Source organism: Equus quagga, chromosome 2, assembly GCF_021613505.1.
Source record: "Equus quagga isolate Etosha38 chromosome 2, UCLA_HA_Equagga_1.0, whole genome shotgun sequence".
Classification (NCBI taxonomy): domain Eukaryota; kingdom Metazoa; phylum Chordata; class Mammalia; order Perissodactyla; family Equidae; genus Equus; species Equus quagga.
Genome location: NC_060268.1, coordinates 64656515 through 64677372, shown reverse-complemented (window position 1 = coordinate 64677372; position 20858 = coordinate 64656515). Strand labels below are relative to the sequence as shown.

The window sequence follows — 20858 nt, the reverse complement described above, 5'->3', positions numbered from 1 at the left end:
CTTTCAGCCAAGATGTCGTGGCACAGGTCAGGGGATGAACGCTTTCTCCTGTATGCAGTCCTGGGTTTCCCGATCAGCTCTCAGTATCTTGCCTCCTGCTGTCTTGGCTTGATGAGGTTCACCTCACGCACAAGCTTTCGCTCCGTTAGAGGGCTCCCTCTAGCTGCAAGGGCCCTAGGGAGTCCTTGGTGATCCCTCAGACGCAGGACCCCTGCCCCACTCCTTCCCTCTTGGAGCCTCCCGCGGCAGCTACCCCAGTCTTTAGGGAAGGGAGCGAAGTTCTCTCTTACCCCGTTCCAGCTCGTCCGTGGGCATCTCCAGCCTCTCTGCCCTCTGTCATGTGGCTGCATTCTTTCTGAGTTTTTTGTGCTGTTAGGCTATTTTCTCTTGGAATATGGTTGCTCTTTCCTGTTGTATGTTGGAGGGGAGAGATTCCTGGGTAAGTTCACTCTGCCATGGTGCTCATGTTGATACTAGTTTTAAAGAATTGAATATGGGACCAGATGCATCAGAAAGGTTTTTCATAAAAAGAATCTTTTAAAATGTTACATTCAGGAAAAGTGAGAGTGAGCCTTATGAAGAGGAGAGTGATGTATTCCAGCCAGGGGAGCAACCTGTATGAAAGTTCAGGAGCAAAAAGAGAGAGAGCTCTCGCTAGCGAGCATGGCACAAATAAAGAATTAGAAGAATATGAGTATGAAGAGAGAAGTGATGAGAGTTGACTTTAGGAAGAAAAATCGTCATGAGCTTGTTCCTGTAGTGCCATATTGTTAGCCATATTGGAGAAGTTGCATTTCATTTTAAGGGTTCTGAGAAGTTATTTAATGCTTTTAAACAGGGGACTGACTGGCATTTCAGAAGAATCTCTCTCGTTGCTTTATGAGCATGATTTGGAGAGGCTCTTGATAGGATATAGGGAGACTAGTAGTTCTGGCAAGAAATGATAGCTTGGAATGGGATGGTACTGGTGGTATGCATTGATGTGAACCTATATTAAGAAGGACAACTAAGGGAGAATGTATATGCCTCTCACCTTATTTTTTGAAGATTCAAACTTTATGAGAAATGTATATTGTATCTTCTCTACTTTGTGCGAATAATTTTCATATGTATGCACTTAAGTCTGTGTCAGTGATCTAATATACAAGAAAGGTGTCCATATAGAGCACAAAACAAAGACGTTGTATATGCCATCAATCTTAGTAGCAATGTGCTAAGCTAAGGGAAACTCCTGGAAACTCTGAAACAGATAACCTATGTGAAGTCGTTTCATTGAAACAACCAACTGGTATAAAGATTTTTAAGTATACACAGAGCTTCTCTGTTCTCCCTAGCACCCCATTGATTGTCCTCTCTTTCTGTGGCACAGCCTATTATTGTTTTCTTTCACTTCCAATCTTCTACTTCACCATCAAGCCTGCCATTCTAATGCTGGGACTCTTCTTGTTAGTTAATGTGTTAAATACCAGTAAAATCTGTTTGTTTTGCATTAGCCCTTTCCATAGCATGTAGGAAGAAGAGCACTGGTTTGTCACCAAAAATTTGTTTTTGGCCCATCTTACCTTGTTATTCTGTGATTGCAACTCTGGTATACCTTTGTTTCTAACAAAAAAAAGAGAGAGAGAGAGAGGGAGAGAAAGAGATGGAGAGAATCTATATGTCTATATAAAAATTATGGAATATATTGGATGAGGAGAGGGAGTAATTAAGGATGATTTCTAGATTGCTGGCTTAGTACTTGGATAGGGAATATAAGAAGAGCAATTGTATTGAGGGGGGAATGAAAGTTTTGGCTTGGACATGTTACCTTGAGGTTCCTGAGAGACATTCATTGAGAGAGAATAAATCGTTGGATCCACTGGTACACTCAAGAGATACTAGGACTAGAGATATGTTTTGTAATTAATTGTAGACCTCACCATTTAGTTGGTGACTTCCAAATGTCCTATCTCTAGATTGTTTTTCTTGGGTCAGTTAGATTGTTTCTCTGCCTACAGGTTATAAATCTGGATACTAATGTTCTGGATGTGTTGCTGGGCTTCTTGTGATTCCATATGCATACTTCCATTTAATTCCTCCCATTTTCAGTGTGGTACTTTACTCCTACATTTAGCTTTGTTTAATGTCCCTAACTACTTCTGAAATTCTGTGTTTCCATTTTCTCTATAAAGTAAATTTCCCATCTTCTACAGGTGTGAGCAAGGGAATGTTATTTCACGATGTAGGGTAAGGGTCTAGCTCATTTCAAAGAATTCCAACCTATTTTCCTATTTTTGACCTCCTTCAACAGCACCCCTTGCAGAGGTGCCATTTATCTCTAATACCTGAACGTTCCCAGAGTTCTGAATGAGAATCTACATGCATTTTGTTGTTTTAGTCTCCCTGCCACTCCTTACCCCATCTTCTACACACATACACACATACACTCGTATATATATATATTCTCAATCACACGTACACATATATACTCTGCTTTTCTATGATTCTCACGTATATGTAAACTTAGATTTTTCAGCTTTTTCTTGTCTACTGCATGTCCATCAACTTTTAAACTTTTGCCTCTCCTTGTCCCTTGCATAGTCTTCCTTCCTACTCTTTGTTCTTAGGAATTTACGACCTATTTGTCATCTTAGTGGTTTTTCAACTGGGTGCTGAAATAAGCAATTGAGTTCCATATGCCATAGAGGCTTATTTCCTCTAAGCAGAGGCCTAGTAGTTTATTAAAGAATGTAGCTTATTTAAGAATGTTACCCTAGGGGCCGGCCCAGTGGCTCAGCGGTTAAGTGTGCACGTTCTGCTTCTGCGGCCCGGGATTTGCTGGTTGAGATCCCAGGTGCGGACATGGCATCACTTGGCAAAAGCCATGCTGTGGTAGGCATCCCACATATAAAGTAGAGGAAGATGGGCACAGATGTTAGCGCCGGGCTAGTCTTCCTCAGCAAAAAGAGGCGGATTGGCAGCAGATGTTAGCTCAGGGCTAATCTTCCTCAAAAAAAAAAAAAAAAAAAACGAATGTTATCCTAGGATGCAGGAGTGGAGCTATGGGAATAAAAATAGGAAGGATGGAGAATCCATACAAGAATGCATTAATGAGTTGGCTACTGGTTGCTCAACCCTGTGGGACCAACTGAGAACCCTAATGAATCATATCTCAGGACCATCTATTTGCCTTGGGGAAGAAAGGAGGAAGGATTTTAAGAGTTATGCATGTGTAAGTGCAGAGCTGAAGCCATCAAACAAGAGACAAATGTATGGAGTCTGAAACCGTGTGTTGTCAGTAGCGTCTACTTGAAATTAGACAAAATATGTGTGTCTAACTAGTCACAATACTGTTTGCAACAGCAATAGCTAGAATAAGAGATAAGACTGCGAGGATTTGAAATGGTACATAAGTTTTCAATACACATGTTTAATGGAAAGCTCCTATTCAGTCTTTAGATGTTAATGTAGCATTTGATGCAACAGAATATACAAAACACACGTACGTTAGGCAGCACACCAGCAAAATGAACCTACTCAAGTTCAGAACCAGAAGATTATTAATACTACTGCAGCCATCTTTATATTACTTTCTGATCATTCTCCTCCCTTCCTTCCCACAGGTGACTGCTATCTGTAATTTTATGTTTATCATTACTGTGCGCTGAAAAATAAAGTTATATGATAAAAGTGTATGTTTTCCTAAGCAATAAATTGTTTGGCTTTGCTAGTTTTTGAGTTTTACAGAAATACTAAGATATAGCATAAGGTCTTCTGTGACTTCTTTTCCCCTCAATAATATGCATCTAAGATTCATCCATCTTGTTGCATGTAGTTTGTTCTTTTTAGTTGCTGTATAATATTATATGGTTTTGAGGGGAATGGGGAGTCATCGTTTAATGGGTACAAGGTTTCAGTTTGACTAAAAGTTCTGGAGATGCGTAGTGGTAATGGTTGCACAACAATAAATGTACCTAATGCCACTGAATTGTACTCTTAAAAATAGTTTAAATGATAAGATTTATTATGCTATGTGTATTTTACCACAAAAAAAGAGTATTAAAGAAACTGCATGGTATTGGGAGAATAGGGAGTTATTGTTTATTGGGTACAGAGTCTCAGTTTGGGATGATGAAAAAGTTCTGGAGATAGAAGGTGGTAATGGTTGTACAACAGTGTGAATGTACTCGATGCCACTGAATTGTACATTTAAAATTGTTAAAATAGAGAACAGATTGTGGTTGTCATAGGCAGGGGATCAGGGGTGGGTGAAATGGGTGAAGGTGGTCAAAAGGTACAAACTTCCAATTATAAAATAAATAAGTCCTGGGAATGTAATTTACAGCATGATGACTATAGTTAATAATACCATATTGTATATTTGAAAGTCGCTAAGAGAGTAGATCTTAAAAGTTCTCATTACAGGAGAAAATACCTGTAACTATGAATGATGGTAGATATTAACTAGACTTATTGTGGTGATCATTTTGCAGTATACAAATAGTGAATCCTTATGTTGTGCACCTGAGACTAATATAATGTTATATGTCAATTGTATGTCAATAAAAAAAGAAAATTGTTGAAATGGTAAATTTTGTTATATTTTACCACAATAAAAAATTACATGGTATTAATATACATAATTGATTTGTCCATTCTCCTGTTGGTGGGTATGTGGGTGGTTTTTTCTGTTATGAGTGGTGCTGCTTTAAATATGCTCATACCAGTCTTCTGGTTCACCTATTATTCAGTCTCTGGGATATGTACTTCGTTGTGGAACTGCTAGTTTAGTAGGATATGTGAATGCTAGATTTATAAAATAATCCCAAAATGTTTTCCAAGGTAGTTGTACCAATGTACATTAACAGTGGCAGCCGAAAATTCCTTTTGCTTCATTCTTGCCAGTACAACTTATTCTCAGACTTCTTAACTTGTGACAATCTAATTGTTATAAAATGATATCTTATTGTAATTATAATTTGCATTTCCCTGCTTATTAATTATGTTGAACATATTTTTATATATTTTATGGCCATTCATGTATCTTCTTGAAATGTCAGTTTTTTGTTTGCTCATATTTCTTTTTTTAAAAGTATTCTTTATAAATTTTATGTACTGGTCCCATTTCAATTATATGTTACATATATACTCCCAATTTGTAGCTTATATTTTTATTTTATTTAATGGTGGCTTTTGGTAAACAAAAATTCTTAAATTTAATGTAGTAGTTTTTTCTCTATGATTTGTCCTTTTTCTTCCCCCCAAAGATTGGCACCTGAGCTAACATCTGTTGCCAGTCTTCTCTTTTTCTTCTTCTTCTCCGCAAAGTCCCCCAGTACATAGTTGTATATTTTAGTTGTAGGTCCTTCTAGTTCTGCTATGTGGGATGCCATCTCAGCATGGCTTGATGAGCAGTGCTAGGTCCGTGCCCAGGATGCAAACCAGCAAAACCCTTGGCCACCAAAGCAGAGTGCACGAGCTTAACCAGTCAGCTGTGGGGCCAGCCCCTGATTTATCCTTTTCATAACTTGAAAAAATTCTTCCCTAGTCACAAGTCATGTATTCAGCCAGATTTTCTTCTAAAATTTTCTATGCCTATCATCAGGTAAACCCCCAGCTCTTTTGACAGTTGTCTGAGTTTTCTCTGATCATATAGAGATACATATTGAATTAATTTCATCTTCTTGTAGAAATCTCTCCTGGCATTGTTTTGATCTGTACCAACATGGAGGGTTTGTTTTCTAGATCTATCACATAGCTGTCACATTGATATCTTCTTTTACCTTTGTATTGAACCTTCTTTTTGTTATTCTTCTGTTTCATATCAACTATTTTTTCTACCATTTCTTCCTCTTTTAAGTCTACTTTGAAAACTGTTATGGAACATATTCTGTAGTAGCTGCATGAGAAAGTATGTATAGGGAGAAAATTTTTTGGTTTCGCATAATTAAATATGTGTTTATTCTCTCCTCATGCTTGATTGGTAATTTGGCTGTATATAGAACTCTTGGTTGGAAATAGTTTTTCTTCAGAATTTTGGAGACATTCCTGCTTTGTGTTTAGGTTCCAGTATTGCTGATTTCTGAGCTGATTTCTTGTTTTAAACAGTTTTATTGAGATATAATTTACATACCACAAAATTTCACCCATTTAAAGCATAGAATTCAGTGGAGTTTGGTGTATTTAGGAGTTGGCCAACCATCTCAAAATCTAATCTAGAACATTTTAATCACTCCAGAAAGAAACTTCCTACTCGTTAGTTTCTCTCCATTCCCCATACTGTCACCAACTATAGGTAAATATGAATCCACTTCTTGTCTCTATAGATTTGTCTATTCTGGAAATTTCATATTAATGAGGTCTTAAAATATGTGGCCTCACAAGGCTTCTTTATTTAATATGATATTTTCAGGGATAATCCATGTTGTAGCCTGTACCAGTCCTTCGTTCCTTTTTATGGCTGAATAACATTCCATTGTATGGATATGTCGTTTGGGTTGTTCTCACTTTGGCTGTTATGAATAATGCTGCTGTGAATATTTGTGTGCAAGTTTTTGCATGGACATATGCTTTTGATTCTTTTGAGTATATACCCAGGAATGAAATTGCTAGGTCATATGGTAACTATATTTTGTTTAACATTTTTAGAAATTGCCAAACTGTTTTCCAGAGTGGCTGCTACATTTTACATTCCCACCAGTAATGGATAAAGGTTCCATTTTCTCCACATCCTTGCCAATATTTGTTATTGCCTGCCTTTTTTATTTTAGCTGTCTTAGTGAGTGTGAAGTAGTATCTCATTGTGGCTTTAATTGGTATTTCTCTAATGCCTAATGATGCTCAGCATTTTTTCATGTGCTTATTGGCGACTTATGTATCTTCTTACATTATGCAATAAAAAAAGTGTTTTTTGGTATATATTCTTCTTCTCAAGTGTATATCTGTAGTTGTCTTAAACAAAACTGTATTCCTGCAGCAATTTTTAAATTTAATAACATATGCGAACATATTTTTATGCCATTAAATATTGTTCTACAATATGATTTTTAATGACCTCATAGGCTTACATTGGGTGGTTGTGACATAATTTATTTCACCTATTTTCAATTGTTGGTTATTTAGCTTATTTCTAATTTTTTGGTATTGGTGAAAATTTTTATAGCTAAATTTTTGCATGTTTGATTATTTTTGCTCCTGCTTTTCTTAATAAAAAGCTTGACCAGAAGGATAGTACAAAGTTATTACAAAATTTTAAAGATACTGTCCTGGCTATCCAAAAAGTCTTAAGTTTAAATAAAGACCTAATGGGAAAGTAAATATTTTAAGGTTATATCCCATTTTTCAAAAGTAGGAAGTTTCAAAAATAGTACAAAGGAAAAAATAGTTCACTAAATGTGATGCTTAGTTCACCAGGTTATAACATGTATCAATAGTTCATTCCTTTTTATTTCTGAGTAATCTTTGCCTATTTTTTTAAATTGGATTGTCTTATTATTATTGAGTTGTAATAGTTGTTTATATATTCTAGATACAGGTCCCTTGTTAGATATGATTTGAAAATATTTTCTCTGTCTGGGAGTTGTCCTTTTACTTTTTTTCTGGTGTTGTTTGAAGTGCAAAAGTTTTTAATTTTGATGAAATCTGTTTTTTGCTGTACTTTCATTATCATATTTGAGAAATGATTGCCTAAGTCTGTGTCACAAAGGTTTATTCCCTATGTTTTCTTCTAAGTTTTTTATAGTTTTAGCTCTTAAATTTAGATTTATGATCCATTTTGAGTTTATTTTTGTATGTGGTGTACAATAAGGCTCCAACTTCCTTCTTTTACACGTGGATATCCAGTTATCCCAGCACTATTTGTTGAAAATACTGTTCTTTCCCCATTGAATTGTCTTAACAATTTGGTCCAAACTCAATTGACCATAAATGAAAGTGTTTGTTTCTGGATTCTCAGTTCTATTCCACTGACCTATGTGTCTTTCTTTATTGCAGTACCATATTGTCTTGATTACTGTAGCTTTGTAATATGTTTACAAATTGGGAACTGTAATTCCTCCAGGTTTGTTCTTTTTCAACATTGTTTTGGCCATTCTGGGTTCTTTGCATTTCCATATGCATTTTAGGATCAGCTTGACAATTTTGCAAAAAAGACAGCTGGGGTTTTTATGGGGGTTGTGTTGAATTTATAGATCAGTTTGGGGAGTATTGTCATGAAATATCTTTCCGCTTATTTAGATCTTTAATTTCTTTTAACAATATTTTTTGGTTTTAGTCTACAAGTCTTATCCTTGTTTTGTTCAATTTATTCTTAGGTATATTATTTTTTATGCTGTGGTAAATAATGTTTTGCTTTCATTTTTGAATTGTTCATTGCTGTTGTGTAGAAATATAATTGAATTTTGTAATTTCACTGAACTCATCTTTTAGTTCTAATAGTTTTTTTAGTGGATTCCTTAATTACATGAGATCATGTCTTATGTGAATAAGTGTAATTTTACTTCTTCCTTTCCAATTTGGATGTCTTTTATTTCTTTTTCTTCTTAACTGACCTGGCTAGAAATTTCAGTACAATGTCAAATAGGAATGGCAAAAGCTCATGGCCTTGTCTTGGTCCCAATCTTAGAAGGAAATCTTCCAGGTTTTTTTTTTTTTATCATTAAGCATAATGTTGGCTGTAGGTTTTTAAATATATGCCCTTGATCTGATTCTTGAGCTCTTGTATGTGACATCTCTTCTCTGTCTCTAAGTCTCAGAATCTTGGAGGATCTATCTAGAAACTCTGTTGTTTGGGTATTGAGTCTACTTGATTGATTTACAGTCTTGTGACACATAACAACTTCTCAGTTGACAGTGGACCACATGTACAATGGTAGAGCTGTAAGATTAGTACCATATAGCCTAGGTGTATAGAAAGCTATCCCATCTAGGTTTGTGTAAGTACACTCTATGATGTTCACACAGTGACAAATCACCTAAAGAAGCATTTCTCAGAAAGTATCTCTGTTGTTAAGTGATGCATGACTGTATTTTGTTTATGATTTTCCATCTTGTTTTGTTTTGCTTTATAAGGAATGATCTCTCCCACTTCCTTATCCCTAAATCTCCTGTTACTAGTAAAAGGTCTTGAAGTCATCTTTAATTCCCTCTTTCTCATACATTCCACATCCTATCTGTCAGCAAGTCATATTGACTTACCCTAAAATGATATCCAGAATTTCACCACTTCTCACTACTTCTACATGAATTGCCCTGGCATGGAAGGCTGGCCCTGAGCTATCATCCATGCCCATCTTCATCTATTTTATATGTGGGACACCTACCACATGGCTTTTGCCAAGTGGTGCCATGTCCGCACCCGGGATCCGAATGGGCGAACCCCAGACCACCCAAGGGGAACGTGCGCACTTAATTGCTGCACCACTGGGCTGGCCCCCATGATCTACCATTCTTACTTCCCCTACTTAATCCAGTTCAGCCTTGGTGACTTACTTCATATATCTCAGATTCATTAACAGCATTCCTGCCTCGTGAACTTTGTCTTTGCACTTCTCTCTGCATGGAATGCTCTTCCAGATAACTATTTGATTTGCTTTTTTTATCTTCTTCACATCTCTGTTTAAATGGAATCTTATCAATGAGGCCTCCCCTGACTATCTATTAAAAAGCCTAGCATACTGGCAATTTTTATCCTTCATCCCTGTTTAAAATTTTTCCTTAAGCCCTATTCTCTGAGATGTGATATAGTATTTTCTTGTGTTTTATTGTTTGTCTCCTTCCACCTGAATTTAAGCCTCATGAGGGTAGAGATTTTTGTTTGTTTTGTTGATTGGTATATGCCTAGTGCTAGAAAAATAATTGGCACTAGTTGATGCTCAATGAATATTTTTGAATGAGGGAATGGGTATATTCTTCTGCATTTCATTAGTGTTACATTTTTAATTTTCAGGAGCTTTTTGTTACTAATTTTGTTTCCTTGATGTTTATCTTTTATAGCATCTTGTTCTTATTTAATAGATGGAATATTTTCTCTTTTCTCTCTAAATGTATTAATGATAGCTTTTTTTGGTTGTTTTTTCTTCACTTTTTTTAAATTGAGTTCCTAATAGTTTACAACATGTGAAATTTCAGTTGTACATTATTTTTTGTCCTTCACAATGTAAGTGCTCTCCTTCACCTCCTGTGCCCACCCTCAGCCCCCTTCCCCCCTGGTAGCCACTGAACCGTTTTCTTTGTCCATGTGTTTGTTTATCTTCCACATATGAGTGAAATCATATGGTATTTGTCTTTCTCTGTCTGCCTTATTTTGCTTAATACCCTCCAGGTCCATCCATGTTGAATGGGATGAGTTTGTCTTTTTTATGGCAGAACAGCATTCCATTGTGTATATATACCACATCTTCTTTATCCAATTAGTGGTCGATGGGCTCTTGGGTTGCTTCCATGTCTTGGCTATTGTGAATAATGCTGCAGTGAACATAGGGGTGCATGGGTCTCTTTGAATGGCTGATTTCAAGTTCTTTGGATAGATACCCTGTAGTGGGATGGCTGGGTCATACGGTATTTCTGTTTTTAATTTTTTGAGAAATCTCCATACTGCTTTCCATAGTGTCTCCACCAATTTGCATTCCCACTTGCAGTGTGTGAGGGTTCCTTTTTCTCCACAACGTCTCCAACATTTGTTATTTTTTGTCTTGGTCATTATAGCCAGTCTAACGGGTGTAAGGTGATACTTAGTGTAGTTTTTGTGAGCATTTCCCTAATGATCAGTGATGATGAGCATCTTTTCATGTGCCTATTGGCTATCTGTATATCTTCTCTGGAGAAATGTCTGTTTCTATCTCCTGCCCATTTTTTGATCGGGTGTTTTGAGATTTTATTGTTCAGTTGTGTGCATTCTTTATATATTATGGAGATTAACCCTTTGTCAGATATGTGATTTGCAAATATTTTTTCCCAGTTGGTAGGTTGTGTTTTTGTTTCAATCCTGTTTTCCCTTGCCTTGTAGAAGCTCTTTAGTCTGATGAAGTCCCATTTTTTAATTCTTTCTATTGTTTCCCTTGTCTGAGAAGACATGGTGTCTGAAAAGATCCTTCTAAGACACTGATGTTAGAGAATGTACTTCCAATATTTACTTCTAGAAGTCTCAGGGTTTCAGGTATTACCTTCAAGTCTTTGATCCATTTTGAGTTTATTTTTGTGAATGGTATAAGAAAACGCACTACTTTCCTTCTTTTACATGTGTCTGTCCAATTTTCCCTGCACCATTTGTTGAAGAGACTTTCCTTTCTCCATTGTATGTTCTCAGCTCCTTTGTTAAAGATTAGCTGTCCATAGATATGTGGTTTTATTTCTGGGCTTTCAATTTTGTTTCATTGATCTATGTGTCTGTTTTTGTACCAGTACCATGCTGTTTTGATTACAATAGCTTTGTAGTGTATTTTGAAGTCAGGGATTGTGATGCCTCCAGCCTTGTCCTTTTTCCTCAGGATTGCTTTAGCAATTCAGGGTCGTTTATTGCCCCATATGAATTTTAGGATTCTTGTTTTATTTCTGTAAAGAATGTCATGGGGTTTGTGATTGGGATTGCATTGAATCTGTAGATTGCTTTAGATAGCATGGACATTTTAACAATGTTTATTCTTCCAATCCATGCGCATGGAATGTCTTTCCATCCTTTATGTTGTCTCAATTTCTTTCAAGAAAGTCTAGTTTTCATTGTATAGGTATTTTACTTTTACTTTTATTCCAAGATAGTTTATTCTTTTTGTTGCGATTGTGAATGGGATTGTGTTCTTGAGTTCTCTTTCTAGCTGCTTCTTACCCCGACATTCAACTAGTAGTGTTCCTGTTTTAACCCTCCTTTCCCACCACTTCCCGAAATACTTGGTATCAGCAACTCTGAAGCCATTTGGGAGTTCTGCAGAGTAAATAGGAATGCTTCTCAACTCTCCCCACATCCGGTTTATTATTTCTTTCTCAGGCTTACTACTGAGAAAGCAATGTGCTTTCTATATTCATCTACTTTCCATATTTCAAAAATGTGTTACTGCTGTCTCTTAGTATTTCTCTTAATTCTTAAGTGTTTATTCTTTCAACAGTTATTTTAGTACTGTTTTTTGGGTTTCTGGAGGAATCCAAATGTGTTTCCAGTTTGCTGTCTTTACCTAGAAAGCCCCCTAGTCTTTATATTGTAATCACTGGTAATTTTATCTGTTTTGTTCATTCCTGCACCTCCAGTGCCTAGAAGAGTACTCAGCCCATAAAAGGAGCTTTGTAACTTTAGTTGGTATGTGTGTAGTGAGTGAGTATGTAAATAAGACCTCCCAGAGGGAAATTAAACATTTAAGAGAATGGAATGGCCTGTTAGAATTGTAAATGCCTTCACTTGCATTTGGAAGTTCTAAAATTTAACAAAGACAAAAGCCATTACATTATAATACCTTATATTATTTACTGATTGTTAAATGGTTAATAATATGCTTAAAGATACTAGCTGCATGATATCCTCATCTACATTCACATTTGTGTGTGAATATGCCAGAATCCATAGAAATTTTTTGTTCTGAATAAATAAAATGTTAGTCCTAATTGATTGGTGATCTCTCTGATAAAACCATTTTCTGCTGGTTTAGCATTTTTTCTAAATTTCAACTTAAGTTTATAAAGTCTTATTTTACTTATTTAAACATTTTAGAGAGTGTTAATTAGAGGTGTCTCAGTTAACTAAAATAAATTGTACTATATTTAATTTTTACAGTGATGCATTTGATTTTTCCTGGAACGGCAGAACTGGGATTCGCCAGAGCAGACTATCAAGTAGCACCTCCTTGCTTGATAAAGATGGGATATTCTCTAATTCAGCTAGCAGCAAACTCTTGGAGAGAGCCCATGGAATTCTCACGTTAGTATTGATTAGTAACTTGGATTGCTTTTCATGACTAGTTTAAAATTTCTGGCTGAAAAAATGAAGAGGGGTGATGGTGAAGCATTATTTTTGTGAGTAGAATTTTGAGTGAAACTAGACTCAAAAGTAGTCATTATTTAGAGCTATGAATTTCATGCATTATAAAGCCAGTGTTTTGTTTGTTTGTTTGTTTTCATTTCACCAAGAGAATAATGGTTGAATGTACTCACTATGTAGATGATTCTTTATTGCTCTTTGACAGACCCTACCTCCAGAGAGAGAAAAAACTTAGCTCTTTTTAGGATTCCTAGTCTTTAACTGCAATTGTTCTTTAATTCTGGTAGTCCTAACAAATTAGTCAGGAAAATCCCCTCCATAATGTTGGATGGGATCGTATATAGTGATATATAACACTTATCTGAGCCTGGCATTCCTCATTATTTGATCATAGAACTGGTTTGAGGACATGGATATAACCATGCATGGTGGATTAGTAAAAAGTTCTCAGCTACCTATATCAGCATATTTCAGACATTTCCAAAGCATATTTTTTGACTACTAGCTAGAGGTCTGACCAGTAGCTAGAGGTCTGACTGAATTGGATTCCTTAATCCCTATCTAAGTCATTGCTTAACAGTGTTAAGAGGTTCAATTTATGTAAGTCTTGCTGTACTCCAGAATTGTGAATTAGCCCATTTAATCCTCACAACAACTCTAAGAGGTTAGTGTATTACCATCCTCATTTTACGTTATTACATAATGAAACCAAGGCTTAAAGAAGTTAAAATCAGGGGCCGGCTCCGTGGCCGAGTGGTTAAGTTCGCGCGCTCCACTGTGGCGGCCCAGGGTTTGGATCCTGGGCGCAGACATGGCACTGCTCGTCATGCCATGTTGAGGCGGCGTCCCACATCCCACAACTAGAAGGACGTGCAACTAAGATATACAACTGTGTACGGGGGCGGGTTGGGGAGATAAAAGCAGAAAAAAAAAAAAAAGATTGGCAACAGTTGTTAGCCCAGGTGCCAATCTTAAAAAAAAAAAAGAAAAAAGTTAAAATCATACCTTAGTAGGTGGTAGAGTTTAGATGCAAGCCCAGGTCTTTCTGACTTCCCAGCCCATGTTCATAAGCATTGGGCTTTATTCTCTTTTTTTCTGTAGCCATAAAACAACCTTCTTGATATAAGTATGATACTGAGTTATGAATAAGAAAAAAAAAGAGCAGAAGAGAATTTTTAATTCCCAAAAGTAGAGGATCATAAGTTTTAGTGAAAAGTACCTTTTAAAAATTTATGAAATAGAGCATCTATTTAAAATCTTAAAATGACAGAAACTGAGTTTCTGTAGGTATAAGAAAGCAGAGCCCTATTAACATCCAAAAGAAAATGCAACTTTAGCTTTGAATGTACAAAATTATGTTACTGATCATCAGGCTTAAATCCGTTTATGCCTAGCTATAGTACAGAGCTGTCGTCTCTTTTCTTGTTCTCTTTTTCCCTTGCTTATTCTTCTTTCCCTAAGGTGCTTGCTTAGTTGAATCAAACAGTGTTTTCATGTGGAGGACCTATATCTTGGAAATGAGTATAGAATCTGTTGTTTCAGTAGAGTCCTTGAAGTCATTCACCTCTACAGTAGTTTTTTCTAATGTTTGATTTGTTTCTATAGGAGAAACAAAAACTTCAAATCCAAACCTGGCCTTCCAAAGGTGAGTGTTATAAAAAAACTTTTTCCATTGGTGTCTTCCTTCATAATTATTTTTTTATTACTCATACAAACAATCTTTTTGAATCAAAGACAAGAAATACCTTATTTATACCCCAAATAGGGATTAATTGTGTGCATTCAGTTGAATCCATTTCAGAAATAACACTGGATATTATGAAATGGCCAAGCTTAATTATTCTGATAAATATTTATTTGTGATATATTCCATTTTCTAGTATTTGTAAAGCTTCTGAATACGAATGAAATTTTTGTTGAGTAATGGCCTCTTTATGTAGATGTTTTCATTTCTCCTTGAGTCAGGTTAAGATCAAATTCTGAATTTTACTTGATTGTAAAATAATTTCTGATTAGTGCTCGTTAGCCAGGTTTTTCTGAAAAGGTCCATGGAGGCTTGCAGGTCTCTCATCTCTGTTGTAACTACTTAGCTCTGCTGTTGTAGCACAAATGCAGTTGTAGACGATACGTAATTGAGTGATTGTGACTGTATTCCAATAACAGTGAAATTTGAGTTTCATGTAATTTTTCCCGTGCCATTAATTTTTTTTTTCAACCGTATAAAATGGTGTAAGAACAGATTTGGCCCACGGGCCGTAATTTGCCTCCTCTGATCTACATTCTTTATGCAGAGATGACATTCCAAAAATATTTATTGCATTTACTAAAGAAAGAAAAATCTTACTGTTTCTTTTTCTTGGACCCTTCCAAAGAAAGAATCCTGTCACTTGTAACTTTGTTGATGAACATAATTCCAAAATTTTAAAGGAGCTGTTTATTCTCATGATTCTCTAGTTCAAGAATAAGGAAATGACTCTGTCTTTATTTTTCTTCAGCTTAAGTCACCTTAGGCTTAATACACTGCTGATGTGGTGTCTGATAATGTAAATATTGTTTTAAACCACAGAGCACAAAGGAAATTAATTTACATGGTTTTCACTTATGTTCTTAGCATGAAAAGATTTTATGTAGAGACAGAGGAAAGGAGGCCAAATTTGTTATCAAACGTCTGTATCTGTTCATTTGTCCTTTTTTTTTTCTTCGTTCTATAGCCATTTAGTATTTTGCATGCTGCTTTTGGGCCTCACTATTTGCACTGTTCTTTTCACTCTCCTCAAGTGGATAACTTCTTCAACTTCATATGATAGCCAGCGTGAATAGGTTGGATACATCTGAAGTAAATAATTCTATTGAATCATCAATCATAGGAATCCCATGTGTTTTTCTCTTTTTAAATTAAATGTGGCTATTTTTGTGTTTAGTGTGTCTCATAGATTCAAATACATATGTTTAATATTAGAGAGGCAAAATAGCCTATAAGAATATAGACTTTGGAGTCAGACTGATCTCCATTCAAATTCTAGATCCGTTACTTGCTCTATGGTTTTTAGAGTAAGTTCTCTAACTTGTCTTAACCTGTGTCCCGTCATTTCTAATGCAGGGCATTATACGTTAGGATTAGATACATGCATGCTTAGCAGTCAATAAATAATAAGTATTTTTCTTCATATTTTCTACCAGAACATTTAGAGCTGAATTTGTGGCTTATCTGTACACATACATGTATGTATGATGTGTGGTTTGTTTAGTAACCTCACTCTTCATCGTATTTTTCCTCCTCTTTTTTAAATATGCCTCTCTTTCTAATTATGCTTAATGAATGTCTTGCTTATTTCTTTCAGTCCATTTCAGATCAAGTCAAAACAAGTATATGTTAATAAAAATTAAAATGGGAGACCCTATATCCTCACTGACCATGGTCATTTTCTGAATATTTCTGTTGCATTGAGTTAGTTTTATATATAATGTGGAAAGAAGAAACAGAAGTGTAGATAACCTGAAATTGTTTTTTTTTCCTTCTTCTTTTGCTCTTTTGTGAAATCTGCACCCTCTTTCTTACCTTGCTATATGAAGCATTATTGCATTCATTGTACAACTTTTATAGCTGCTGGAAATAAGATTCAGTCTTCCCTCTTGTGGGCACTTCTAGTACGTCATTTTATGGATATAGATAAGATAAGATAAGATGCTTTATTTTTATTACAACCCTCAATAAACATAGGCAAATATTTAACAAATATATCCTTCAATAGCTCTTAGCCCTCTGTTAATATAGTTTTGATAGTACTTTCCCTTTTCTCTCTCAGAATTTGTTCCCTCTCATTCCTTGAAATGGTCACTTCTGTTAAATCTACTTTTCTAACATGACCTTTTAATTTCCAGTCTCTTTTACTCATAGTTGCCCTGCTGTACATTTCTACTTTGACACCCTGCTCATCTCTCAGACTTGATGCCCAAAGTGATTTTAGTGTGTTATTCTCCATTTTAGTCACTCAGGTTCAAAACTTGAAGTTAATTTTATCACCCATTTTAGTCCTCTTTAACAACATGAGCAATATCTTCTTTCTTTTTTTGGTGAAGGTAACATTGGTTTATAACATATAAATTTCAGGTGTACACCATTATTTTTTGACTTCTGTATAGACTACCTCATGCTCACCACCAAAAGTCCAGTTGTCATCTGTCACTGTCACATGTGCCCCTTTACCCCTTTTGCCCTCCTCCAACCCCTGTTCTCCTCTGGTAACCACCAATCTATTCTCTGTATCTATGTATTTGTTTGTTTATCTTCCATGTGTGAGTGAAATCACACAGTATTTGTCTTTCTTCATCTGACTTATTTCACTTAGCATAATACCCTCAAGGTCTATCCATGTTGTCGCAAATGGCAAGATTTCATCTTTTTTTATGGCTGACTAGTATTCCATTGTGTGTGTGTGTGTGTCTACGTGTGTACACATACACATCATCTTTACCCTTCTTCTGTCAATGGGCACTTAGTTTGTTTCCAAGTTTTGGCTATTGTGAATAATGCTGCAGTGAACATAAGGGTGTATATATCTTTTTGAATTAGTATTTTTGTGTTGTTTGATTAAATACTCAGAAATGGAATAGCTAGATCATATGGTAGTTCTTTTTTAATTTTTTGAGTAATATCCATACTCCAAATTGGTGGCCACACCAGTTTACATTCCCACCAGCAGTGTACATGGGCTCCCTTTTCACCACATCCTCTCCAACACTTGTTATTTCTTGTCTTTTTAATAATAGCCATTCTGATGGGTGTGAGGCAATGGGTGTGGTTTTGATTTGCATTTCCCTAATAATTAGTGATGTTGAACATCTTTTCACGTGCCTGTTGGCCATCTGTATATTTTCTTTGGAATAACTTCTGTTCAGATCCTTTGCGCATTTTTTAATAGGGTTGTTGTTTTGTTGTTGTTGAGCTGTATGAGTTCTTTATATATTTTGGATATTAATCCCTTATTGGCTATATGATTTGCAAATATCTTCTCCCAATTGGTAGTTTGTCTTTTCGTTTTGAGATGGTTTCCTTTGCTGTATGAGCAATATATTCTTAATTTTTGTGTCTATAGTACCTTGCACAGCAAGTAGTAAATAATTGATTTAAAAACAATGTACTGATTAATTAAGCTGAATAAACTAAACAGTGAAGATGGAATTAAGAAAGGAATAAAGTAGATAATGAACAGAAGACCTAAGAAGGGAATTAACTCTATATCCCTTTTCTGCTAGATCTCTCACCCATGTTCTAATTTTTGGTTTTTATCACCTTATGCTGAGCTTTTGCAGCCATCACTTAACTGGGTTCATCTCTCTCGGGTCCTTAGCCTCCTGCTCTCCATCTAGTTCTGTTCTGTCTTGTCTCCCTTTTCTCCCTTGCCCTATTTTATCTTCTTCATAAATCTTAAAAACTCTCAAATTATCATTTATTTTTTAATGTCCTTGTAGGCTGTTTCTGTATAGTTGAATGCAGTGTATTCCTAGCATTTAGAACAGAGCCTGATGTGTAGATTTGATTGATTTGATCATGGTAAGTTTTATGGGTAGAAGTCTAGTCTCCTGTTGCTGAGGAAACATTGCTCAAAAATCGTTAGTTGATAACCATTTATGCCTTAATCTAAACTAATGTTTATTTAATTACCTACTCTGTACCAGACACTGTTTTCGGCATTGTGGTTATGGGGATAAACAGTCTAGTCAGAGTCCTTGCTCTCTCACAGTTTATCTTTTAGAGAAATAAAAAAAACAACATACAATTAAGCAAATAAATGAAAGGATAATTTACACCATATTATGTTCAAAGAGGAAAATGAAGTGACATATTCTTGACTTAGAAGTGGGCTACTTTTTGGGTATTTAAGCAAAATCTTTATAACGAAGTTTGTGTGTTAATCAATGCCAAGAAAAATCAAGCGATGTGAAGGTCTGCCTATAGAGTATTCCAAGCAAATGAAAAAATTGGAAAGACACTGAGGTGAGAATGAATATGAGGTTTTGTTTTTGTTTTTGTTTTTTTACTTTTCAAATTAAATTCCTTCAAAGCGAGGACTTTTTTTTTATAGTTATTTGTTTTACACAGTCCATATGATGTTTTTTCACACAGTGACAAACATTTAGTAATGAATTTTACCATTGGTTTAGATACAGGTTTATAAAATGAAACCATTATTTCCATGGTCTTTTTCTGGAAAGTGTGTTGAATAGGGGGAAAAATCATTTTCATCTTTAGTGCTAGTTTGTTTTTACTTATGGATAAACTATAAAATTCTTCTAATTGAGTCTTCATGAGCGTGTAAAATTATTTTTTCTTAATATACAATGAATCTTCTTGTGAGAATTGAAAAATACTAATAAGAATAAAGCAAAAACCCTCCAAAATTCAACATACACATGACATTTTGAATATAAGTTATTGTTTTATGTGGCTTTTTTTGGTCAGTAGTATTTGCAAATATTTTTCCTTGTTAGTAAATACAGGTTTACAGTATCCTTAAGAGCTGTATAGTATTCATTTGTGTGAATGAAGCATACTTTATGAAAACAATTGCATATTATTGCAAATCTCTGTTCATAATTTTTCACTATGTTTTGAAGTACATTGTTAGAAATAACATTCAGATCTTGTTTGATAATCTCTTTAAATAAATATCTGGAAGTGAAATTGCTTATCAGGAAAGTTATACTGATTTGCATTCCTAAGAACAGTGCATAAAATGCCTATTTCTCCACATCCTCACGAATACTGGGTTTTGTCAGAATTTATTATGTTTGCCAATCTGCAGAAAATCTCTTTAAAAGAAAATGTGTATTTCTGTGATTACAAGTGAGATTGATTGTCATTATGTTGTCATTTATACTTTATTTGAGAATTGCATATTCAGGTCTTCTACTCATTTATTATGGTGGGATATATTTTTAAAGGATTTTTACAGTTCTTATATACAGATGATAAGTCTTTATCATTGTTGGAAATATTTTTTCTTAGTTGTAATTGTTTAAGCATATATTGTACTTATTGCCACTTGAAAGTTTTTATTTTTTAATGTTTATATTGTCAAAGTTAATATTTTTTAGACTTTTAAAAGCTCCCAATCACTTTACTAATATCCTATTTTGTATTCTTTAGTTGCTTTATGCGTAACTCCTATCTTATTATTAAGGTTAATAATTAGCACATGAGGATGAAGGTTGATAGGGACTATGTTTTCTTTTTTTCTGTGTATATATTCTTGGCATACCTGGTATAACCCTGGGATTTAATTTAATTTATTGTCTCTATGAGTCAGGATTCAGTTGCAGATGACAGTAATCACTGTAGTTATTTTAAGTAGAAAGGGGCTTAATTCAGGGAGATGCTTAGACAATCATTAGAAGCCTTAGAGTTTCAGAGAATTAAAACAAAGAGGAGAACTGAACCCAGTTGTCGTCAGAAAGCTAGGAAATCTGGAAGCTGCCTTTGTAGCTGCTGCTTCCAGTCACACACCACCTGTGGTATAATCCAGGAATCAGGAAGAAGCTGCTACAACTATTGGCTCTAGGGCTAAGGTGTATTTACTAGAGTTGCAGTGACAGTACCAAAGTTCTGCACTCTGCCTCTCAGCACTCACAAAAGTAGTACCTGGACACTGGGACCACAGAAAACGAAAGCACTTTCATGTACATGCTTGCCAGCAGAAACAGAAGCTAGTAGCCAGAGGCTCTGCCTCAGTAATACCTTCCTAGTTTCACATGTGGCAATTTAATTGATGAACTGCAATCACATCTGGGACCCAAGATGCAAGAGAGTTTGGGAAATATAGTTTTCTTTTTAGCTGGAAAGCTTTTGCAGGAAAGCAGAAGGAGTGCAGAATCTCCCATATCCACCTCAGTCATTATACATAAGAAATAATGAAAA

General features: G+C 35.3%; 1 protein-coding gene across 8 annotated transcripts in view; it reads left to right on the top strand.

The window, feature by feature from the left end:
* Positions 1-20858, top strand: part of LOC124233768 (unconventional myosin-IXa) — a 289503-nt gene that overhangs the window by 164000 nt on the left and 104645 nt on the right. For all 8 annotated transcript variants that reach the window (XR_006887148.1, XM_046650967.1, XM_046651007.1 and 5 more), the window contains 2 exons: positions 12737-12880; positions 14546-14585. Coding sequence is in view for 7 of the 8 variants with exons in the window: in XM_046650967.1 (XP_046506923.1) it covers positions 12737-12880; positions 14546-14585 (184 nt within the window). In the remaining variant the exon portion in view is untranslated. The remainder of the gene's footprint in view (positions 1-12736; positions 12881-14545; positions 14586-20858) is intronic.